At 49.1% G+C, this 10,414-nt stretch overlaps 1 protein-coding gene across 1 annotated transcript in view; it reads left to right on the top strand.

The window, feature by feature from the left end:
- The first annotated feature begins 613 nt into the window (after window positions 1-613).
- Window positions 614-10,414, top strand: part of LOC138503210 (uromodulin-like) — a 381,643-nt gene continuing 371,842 nt past the window's right edge. Inside the window, exon 1 of the mRNA XM_069622795.1 lies at window positions 614-792. Coding sequence (XP_069478896.1) covers window positions 729-792 — 64 coding nt within the window. The 5' untranslated portion in view covers window positions 614-728. The remainder of the gene's footprint in view (window positions 793-10,414) is intronic.

Here is a 10,414-nt window from a genome sequence, read left to right as displayed (position 1 = left end):
ACCGACCCTGCCGCGTTCACTGAAGGGGATTTTCTTTTTAATCTTTTGTCTAAATGCATTCATAATTATCTTGCATATTCCAAATAGTTTGCCTTTAACTTTTCTAAATTAAACTCCATAAATCGTTAATGTGGCAGAACGTGTGTTTAACCATATGTAGTGACACAACTGAAGTACTTCCATGCAACTGAAGTACCACGATGCCTGAGGGCTGACATGCTTTAAAAATCATAATGAATAAATAATTAAATAAATAAATGTAGTCTTGAGACCCCCTGGCTCTGCTTCTGTCTCGGAGGCGCTATGTGCCTCTTCTCTCTTGGTGTCTCTCTTTGTAGGCGCCTCTCCCTCCCCCCAGGCTCCCTCGCTTCCCCAGAGAGTCACTCTTCACTTCTTCTGGCTCCCCACCTTTCATCCTCTCTTTTGTGTGTCTCCTCCTACTGTGCCTCTCCACTCTCACACCCCCAGCGACTCTCCTCCCTGTTAGTGTTTTCCCTCCTTCACCAAATGCCAGTGGCTCTCCCCCGTATCTCCCCCCCCCCCTTCCTCACCTGGGCCCTCCCTCTCGCCCTGCCCTCTATATAGCGCTAGTGAGGTCGTCTTTGCTGTCACTTTCAAGGAGCTGCCGGTGGATGTTTGTGCCCAAGAGCTGCTCATTCTTCAACCAAGTGACTGCCGGGATAGGTTCGCGGACTCATTTGTGATCTGCTCTGGCGATCTGCGGCAGAATGTGGCGCTCTGGGACGTACCTACTGTTTGGGGCACTCCTGGCTTCCCTCCTCGGAGAAGCAGGTACAGTACCTGCTCCTGTTTTTCACTATGTGGGCTGAGGCGAGCATTGCCAGCTGGGTGAGGGTACCCAGGCCCAGTAGGTGGCATTGGCACTTGTTTTAGGGCTCTCTAACCTACGCTGCATCATAGGGACCGCTCTAAGACGTGAGTGCCAAACCCATCGCAGAAAGAGTGGGTGATGAGCAGCACCCCACTCTGCTACAGTCATCATTCAAATCGTAATGAGGGATAGCAGGGCCTGGATAAGGGGCTCTCGGGTCGGCAACCTTTGGTTCTCCTAATGTTCTGGACTACAAATCCCTCTTGTCCTATCCAGTCACCACTGGCAACCATCCAGCATAACAAATGGTGAATGATCATGGGAGTCGCAGTCCAAAACATCTGGAGAGCTGCAGACGCTTTCCCTAAAACGTGCTAATGTGTTTATTCTATTTTGTTCTTTTCTGTATAAGGCTCTGGGGCCCTCTCATACAGAAAGTGCGTTGGGGGAAATATCGGGCTTGTTGTACCTACAAAATGCACTTAGAAATACATTTATTCGTTTGGTTTTTGAGGACATTGGAAGACATCCTCGTAAATCAGACACTGGGGGATCGATTGTTCCAATGCTTCTCCCAGTACACGGCAACTTTCCTCCCATGGTGGTGCGTGTTGAAGCCACTGGCATACTGTGAATGGAAGCCGGGCATTCCGAGGCATCTGTTTTGGCGGCGGCCGTTTTGGCGCAGCGTTTCGACGCAGGTCTTATTTATGCACGCCCTTTGGCAGGGACCTCGTTGACAGTATATCAAGGCAAACACTACATGCTCAGCACATGGAATCAGAACTCCAAAATGCACGACTGCCGCACACTGAAGAATATTACCACTTTTTTAGTATTATTATTATTATGATGGTATTTATTGAGCACGGACCCAGCTTCGAGAAGCAAAGTAGCGCTTTACAGAGGTAAATAATACAGATGCACAACGGAGCGCGTTCACTTCCCCCTCTTATAAGTGCTTCAAGAATAACCGTTTGTTCACATGCTTTCATGGGCCTTCCAAGTTCTGACGTATTATGACGGAGAATGCCTTGTGCGGATTCCAATCTCTAGCTGCTGATATAGCGTCCCTTCATCCGAGAAATGCCCAAATCTGCTTGGGTCAGAAGGCAAGTGTGACGCACAGGCAGTGTGGATATTCGGGTCAACCTGCTGGCCCGCTGCCCAGCACTCTTCTCATTAGGGCCGGCAAGGGTGGGGAAGAAAGCTCATTTTGCTTCTGACATTATGCAGTGGCGAACCAAGGAAATTCTTACATGTATGTAGCACACATTGCCGGAACCGAATTTCTCCAGTGTTAGGTGTTATTATTTATTTCCCAAATAATGTATTCTGATTTTTTTTTTTACTATCGAGAATGGATAATTGGTTTAGGCAGATACGGACCTGTGACTGCAGGGAGTCCACATTGGTACTATTTCCCCATTGTATTAACTAGCTGAGGACTCTTGATGTGCGGCCAAGTATGGCTGGCTCACTGTAGGCTCAGGTCCTGGCAGCAAACACATACACAGAAGGCAAGACATGCTTTTCTCGGGCGTCCCAAAGGCGCTTGGTTTAGTCCTGCTTGTTTCGAAGCGCTGGATGTTTGGATGGTCCTCGTCCACTGACCTGCGTGTGAGGGGCACTGAAAGGAGTCGACCTGTTGACTTAGGACATGTGTCTTTAGGCTGCTTCAGTAGGAGGAAGAGAGTGCTTCTAAATGCAAGTTGAAGAGCTGCTGGAAGATCCCACGCACTGCTAATAGAATGCGTTAGTCCTTTCTGAGCCAGATTCGAAGCAGGGGATCTGTTAAAAAAAAAAAACATGTTTTGGCTGTAAGTGGGTATGTCTTTCATTGGGTAGCAAAATTAATTCCGCAGCCCCCTTGATGTTATGGTGTCGTAATAGAGTATAAGGCCGCATCCATCACGCCAATCTACCCACCAAGGGAGCTGTCCAAACCGCCATTCCTCGTTGTCTCTAGCACAGAAAGAGGACAAGTTGAGTTGGAGCGGCTGAAATGTACTCCTAGCGTCTGCGGGTTATGCAGATCGCTGCACTGTGGCACAACAGTCTACCTAGAAAGGGCTTATGTTGGTCACCTACAAGGCGGCAGTCACATTATCCTGCTAAACTAATCTACAGTGATTGGAACCGATCACTGGCAGATTGCCATATATCATTCTCTGCAGCAGGAACGTTAACACGCAGAGATGTCTTGCAGGAAGTAGAACCAATCCCTAGAAGGCTGCAGACAGATCCATGCAGCCGGGCGATTAACCTGGTAAGGTAATTTACTGACATTGCAACCTGTGAACGGCAGGTTACACAGATCTCTGCAGCAGGCACATTGCTCTCCAAACTAACTACCGGACTAGTGTTGGAACCAATTAGCTTCAGGTTACCAACAGATCTCTGCAGCAGGCGCACTGCTCTCCAAACTACCGGACTGGGGTTGGAACCAATTAGCTTCAGGTTACCAACAGATCTCTGCAGCAGGCGCACTGCTGTCCAAACTACCGGACTGGGGTTGGAACCAATTAGCTTCAGGTTACCAACAGATCTCTGCAGCAGGCGCACTGCTGTCCAAACTACCGGACTGGGGTTGGAACCAATTAGCTTCAGGTTACCAACAGATCTCTGCAGCAGGCGCACTGCTCTCCAAACTACCGGACTGGGGTTGGAACCAATTAGCTTCAGGTTACCAACAGATCTCTGCAGCAGGCGCACTGCTCTCCAAACTACCGGACTGGGGTTGGAACCAATTAGCTTCAGGTTACCAACAGATCTCTGCAGCAGGCGCACTGCTCTCCAAACTACCGGACTGGGGTTGGAACCAATTAGCTTCAGGTTACCAACAGATCTCTGCAACAGGCACACTGCTCTCCAAACTACCGGACTGGGGTTGGAGCCAATTAGCTTCTCTCGATGATGAGCCCTGGCGAACACCACACTCCCTCTCCCGCTGTCCATGGTAGCCACGGTGCTGCAGTGGACACGCCACTGCTGCGGCTGCGTGATGACGAGCCCTGGCCACCGTCACACTCCCTCTCCCGCTGTCCATGGTAGCGGCTTTACACCCACGCTTACACAACACCTAAAAGATAATGCATCTGAAATTGTAAATATCGGAGACTTGTTGGACTTGCCCTTAGAACAGCTCGCGGTGTTGCACTTGGCTGGGTATGGTTATTATTCCTGTGTATAAACGATGAGAAATAGTTCACGAAGGCACTTCATTCTCACAAACTAGTGCAGCTAGACGGATGCGTGGCGCAGCCTTCTTTTGCATAAAGCGCGATGTGCTGTGCAGCGCCAATCCAGCTGTGAAACAACTGCGTACTGTGCAACAAGAGCACACAGTGAGTGATAGGGTACACACATACAGCGATATATAATATCGCCTAAATTCACCTCGATTCATTTCTCAGAGTGCGCCGTGTTCGCCTTGCGCTCACTTGGCGCTGGGAGAAAAGGCAATCGCTTATAACAGTTAAACAACCAAACAAATACAAAGACGCCAAGTGAACATTCAACCGGACCGGCGGTGACTGCTCAGTCCAAGCGCAGAATGCAAGGACACAGTGTCTGTCCATTCAATAAGGTGGCTAGACTGCCCGCGCCAATGGGAACCAAGCGCACCTGCCTACAGGGGAAGCTGCTCATTCATGTATGTAGAATGTTCTTTGCATCTTTGTGTACTGGACGGGCCGCCATTCAGAATGCTGGTTAGGGGATGTCAGACATTGCTGCTGCCGTCTGCGCCCCCACTCCAGAGCTGCAGGACAAATAATCACAGAAAGTGTAATTAGCGGGGTCTGACATCTGCAATCAAACGCTCTCTGCCGTCAGAACCGAAATAACAGGTGATCTGTGTCAGACAAATGCTGCTGATAAATATCACTCTCCCCTCTGCTGTCAAACCCAGAATCACCACAGATGTCAGCGAGCGCTGCTGACACTATTTCCCTCTCTCCTCTGCTGTCAAACCCAGAATCACAGGTGTCAGAGACTGCTGCTGCTGCTGACACTATTTCCCTCTCTCCTCTGCTGTCAAACCCAGAATCACAGGTGTCAGAGCGCTGCTGACACCATTTCCCTCTCTCCTCTGCTGTCAAACCCAGAATCACAGGTGTCAGAGACTGCTGCTGACACCATTTCCCTCTCTCCTCTGCTGTCAAACCCAGAATCACAGATGTCAGAGAGCGCTGCTGACACCATTTCCCTCTCTCCTCTGCTGTCAAACCCAGAATCACAGGTGTCAGAGACTGCTGCTGCTGACACTATTTCCCTCTCTCCTCTGCTGTCAAACCCAGAATCACAGGTGTCAGAGACTGCTGCTGCTGACACCATTTCCCTCTCTCCTCTGCTGTCAAACCCAGAATCACAGGTGTCAGAAAGTGCTGCTGACACTATTCTCCTCTCTCCTCTGCTGTCAAACCCAGAATCACAGGTGTCAGAGAGTGCTGCTGACACTATTCCCCTCTCTCCTCTGCTGTCAAACCCAGAATCACAGGTGTCAGAGAGTGCTGCTGACACTATTTCCCTCTCCCCTCTGCTGTCAAACCCAGAATCACAGGTGTCAGAGACTGCTGCTGACACCATTTCCCTCTCTCCTCTGCTGTCAAACCCAGAATCACAGGTGTCAGAGACTGCTGCTGACACCATTTCCCTCTCTCCTCTGCTGTCAAACCCAGAATCACAGATGTCAGAGAGCGCTGCTGACACCATGTCCCTCTCTCCTCTGCTGTCAAACCCAGAATCACAGGTGTCAGAGACTGCTGCTGCTGACACTATTTCCCTCTCTCCTCTGCTGTCAAACCCAGAATCACAGGTGTCAGAGACTGCTGCTGCTGACACCATTTCCCTCTCTCCTCTGCTGTCAAACCCAGAATCACAGGTGTCAGAGACTGCTGCTGCTGACACCATTTCCCTCTCTCCTCTGCTGTCAAACCCAGAATCACAGGTGTCAGAAAGTGCTGCTGACACTATTCTCCTCTCTCCTCTGCTGTCAAACCCAGAATCACAGGTGTCAGAGAGTGCTGCTGACACTATTCCCCTCTCTCCTCTGCTGTCAAACCCAGAATCACAGGTGTCAGAGTGCTGCTGACACTATTTCCCTCTCCCCTCTGCTGTCAACTCAGAATCACAGGTGTCAGAGACTGCTGCTGACACTATTTCCCTCACTCCTCTGCTGTGAGGCCTAAAATCACAGGTGACAGGTGCCCATCTGACCACCAATACACCTGTGAGGTGGGATCCAGAATCACTTTTCCGCCCCCTTTCCGCCGCTGTCAGACCTAGACCCCTAATAACAGGTGACAGGAATCAGACCTCGCAGAGGCCATCATACCGGACGATTCATTTTGCTGACAATATTGTCAGGGGTCATGACATCTGAAGGAAAGGGGCAGGGCGGATTGAAGGAAGGTGCGGGGCAAAAGAGGGGACCTTCCCAGACGCAAACATTGGAATCAAGAGCCTAAAGCAGTGCATTTTGCAGCCAATCTTAAGAGGGGCACTTCAAGACTGGCGCGCGCCAAATTAAAACATGTTCTATTAAGTGTAATATAAAGGGCCAGCAAAACAGATCAGCAAGTTGGTCCCTCACCCACGGTGTCTGCGTTCAGCCTGCAAGGCACAGGTCCCCATTCTCACAGGGCAGACTAGAGCCTCATCATTCTGTGGTCGATACCACTAAAGGGGGCGATACTAACATGTACGTTTACTATGCTTAAAAGCAGGTAGAATCTGGCATAAAGCAGGGCCACAGAGAAATGTTAGGTTATAAACCTGGCTATACAGTCAGTGCCATTTGGTGAGAATCGAGCCCTGTTTAGCCAGAGTATTACATGTAATGCAGCTCAACCACACATACACCTGCACAATTGCTTACCATTCATCTAAAGACAATGTATAGTTGTTAAACATATTTTATTCATACAATTATTTTGGAAAAACATGAAAACATTCCAATTTTATGAGCAAACAAGGCACTTCAATGTTAGCATTGTTCAGTCAATCAATCACATTCTCAAAGCATCTGGTACTGGCCTTTTGCGGTCGCGAAAGTGCATTACAGCTTTGTGCGCTCACTTTCGCAGCCTACTCAAAGGTGTCCCTGCCCCCTGACTGTGGCCTGACATTCATGTTCAGGGACTGGCACAGCGTCAAGAACGCATTCCTTCCAGGGGTGGACTATGCCGGGGGAAAGTGGGCAATACCCCCCACGCCCCTGGCTGCACCGTGCATGGTTCATGTCCCATAGAAGGCATTGGAAGCTCAGATGTAGGCTCGCAAGGTCTCCTCTGAATTGAAACAAGTGATGGCATTATTTGGGCAATTGATAATATCACCTAGACATTACGGTTACATCTTATATGTGGTTATTACTAAGCTTATGTTGGTAATATTGGGTCATTTGAAGCTGATGTAAGGGTACAATGGCAGCAACGGGGGGATTTAGGGCTCTTAATTATGGGTTATTACTTACTAGGGACATGAGTGTGCTGTTGGTGAAGCTGCAGTGTCCTTTCATAGGACATGTCATACGGGGGCAAGGTTGCCTTTGGTAAGACTGGCATGGCATTGTTGGAACAGGCGTGACCTTCTCTACATGTGATTAACTGGAGTAGTTTGAAACTGACAGAGCAATGGTCGACTGGCCCATTGGGCTGAACTCTCCAATGTTTAAAAGCATTGCCCTAGGCGGATCCGTTTCTTGTTAAGGTGGACCTTGACAGAACCTGGGCCCCATGGCGGCATGTCCCTGTGCCCATCCTCATCAGCCCAGCCAAGCATACCTGAAGATTATGAGGAAGGGAGGGAGTCCATGGTCTGCTGAGTTCCACAAGCCCGAGTTCAGCCTCCGGTCTGTCTCCAGGCTTCTCTCGTCCTGCGGCAGCAGTGCTCCCCACCCCCATGGCCTGGTTCCTCTGCCTTCTTCCGTTCTTGGCCCCTCTCGCACCAGAGCTTTCCACAGGAGGCTCAAGTTGCCACAAATAAACTGTACACATTTTTTCTATGATTTCACCAAACAGTTCTGGACGTGAACATACTAGAGCAAAGATCCTCCATCCCTTTCACACTTCCTCCCACACTCCCTTCACCCCCCTGGGGAACTCCCCCGCCTCGTTACACTTCATTCAACACACCCTGGAGCCACGGGGGCATGAAGTGTCTGAGCACGGGACCTCATTATGCCCCTTCAAAATTGATGCTAAGACTTGTTCAGCATTAAAAACACTTAATTCATTCGGACCCACTTTTTAATGCTGCGAAGCATGGCAGCAAGCACAGATTGTGGCAAACTCACTGTGCTGTGGAGAGCTTTACCTGTGCTTGGTAGAATTGTTGGTGCACTGTTGCTTTAACACTTGAAAGAGGCCGCAGTTAAAAACCCTGTGTGGCGTTAAGCGCGACGCGAAGCACGGCGACAACAGTGGTCGAAGTGAGTGGGAGCGGTGCCTCTCTACTATTTTTTATTTAGTTTGACTCTTCCTATACTTTTATTTTAAAAAGGAACCGTTCTGGAATGGTTTTATTTTAAAATAAAAGTGTAGGAAGATGTTGAAGCTTGCACTCTCAGTGCACTACACTGACGGTTCCCTTAAAAAGCAGGTGCATGTGTTTGGGAGTTTGTATTGTGTTTGGGAGGGGCATGCTGATGAGGTTTGTGGGGAGTGGGTGCAGGCCAGCAGGGAACATAGTTCCACTATTTCTTTTCGTAAACTTTGACCACTGGGCGACAAGCATAGATTGAGGCAGGTGAGGACAGATAGGTGTCCTGTCACCTGAAAGGAAGACGTGTTTTAAGGCTCTTTCGCCTGTCCCATCGCTGCCTGTTCCCACACTGCCAGAGTGCCCTTCTGGTTTCAGCGTCTCCCTCCCTCTTTGCTTGAAACTGCTGTTTGTCTACAAAACGACTCGGTTTGACTGGGAGGGATTTCGCAGCGTTACCCGTTAGTTTTGTGAAGCTTTTGTTCTGTTACTTCAGAACCACATTGGTTGCATTTGTTTTCTTATAGTGACTTCCATTAGATAGCTTGCTTGACTACATTGCGGTTCTTATTTTAGAGATGCGTCCTGCTTTTACTTGCTTTACTCAGAATGCCAGTACACACGCGCAAGAACTTGCAGCGCAGTGCTACTAGAAAAGAAGCTGCAAAAATATATATTTCTCCTCTGTGAAGAGTGCAGTGAGTTAAAACGTGGATGCAGACCCTCCCGAGTGGAAGAAAGGGTATTTGACCCATGTTTGTTCTCAGTAGAAGGGTCCCACACCCCTCTTAATTTTTATCAAACTTGGGGTTTCACCCTAAGTAACCCAGAGTAACTCAGACATGGACCCCTTGCTCATTGTGTCTTAGAAAGGCTCAGCTTTACCTCACTGAGGAAGCCCAACAAGGCCAAAACTGGGGTTGCTACTGGCACTCTTGTTGGGTGCTGGACTGCCCATGTGGGTGGGACCAGACTGATAAGCAAATGGATATTTCTCTTCTGTGAAGGTGCAGTGACATAAAACGTGGTTGCAGACCCTCCTGAGTGGAAGACATTCTATAGTGCAGGGTAGTAGATGGGCTACCACACCCTTCTTAATTTGATAATATAGACTAACCCTGCAGAAAAATGTGTAACACTGCCAGGAAAGGCATGGCACAGCATAAATGGCATTAAAGGCTTAGGACGCACAAGACTGTTTGAGAACTCAAAGCAATGTGCAAAACGGCAAAGCATGGCCTCGATCCCACACAGGCTAGGATTTCTCTATTTTCAGTATGCTGGAGAAATCCTATCGGCTTCCAGACCGCCTCCGACATTATTTATTTATTTATTTATCCGCATTTATTGAGCGCACAGCAGATCGTAGGCATTGTGGCGCTTGTTACATGTGTGCTTACATAGTTACATACAATACAAGTCTGTATGTTACATTGGACGGGATGGCTTATTTACATACATACATTGAAAGGTAGGTATCTGGGAGCACGTAGTTAATTGAAGAGAGCAGTTTTGAGTTTTTTGCGGAAGGTGTAGAGAAGCATTGTTCCAGTGCTGCACCTAGTGCCGCATCCATAGATGTCTGCCTGTTGGGCAAAGAATGGCGTACCTGGGGCAGGGCCTTGATCTTTAGTTGTTTATCTGAGAAATCTGGCCCAGTGTCTCCAACAGGGCTCAAACCGGTCCCACAGTGCACACAAACAGACACAGGACAGAAAGGACCCGTACTCACCTGGTTCTGAGGCAGCCCCATTACCATGGCTTTCCAGTGCTGCTGAATCCATGCAGGAGGTTCTGCCTGGGAAGGTCGATGAGATGCAGGGCAGGCTTGACGAAAGGTGGAGTAAGGGTTCCTCAAAGTATCTCATGACGCGTGGTGCAGGGTATCAGGATGGCAGCACAGTCACTGGCCTTACATCTGCTCACGTGCAAGGAAGGGCTTGGAGGGCAGTGTTGCTCTTGCAATGTTAGGAAAGAAAGTGGCTTATTTCCGAGGATACACAGCATATTCAGCTGCAGAACCATGGGCGGGTTGTTCACCAATCACCAGCGTGCAACTCGGCAATGGAGGCACAGATGATGGGCCATATCCACAGA

Source organism: Ambystoma mexicanum, chromosome 11 (assembly GCF_040938575.1).
Source record: "Ambystoma mexicanum isolate Mex_15411 chromosome 11, UKY_AmexF1_1, whole genome shotgun sequence".
Taxonomy (NCBI): Eukaryota; Metazoa; Chordata; class Amphibia; order Caudata; family Ambystomatidae; genus Ambystoma; species Ambystoma mexicanum.
The sequence above is the reverse complement of the archived record's forward strand: the minus strand, read 5'-3'. Positions and strand labels throughout refer to the sequence as shown.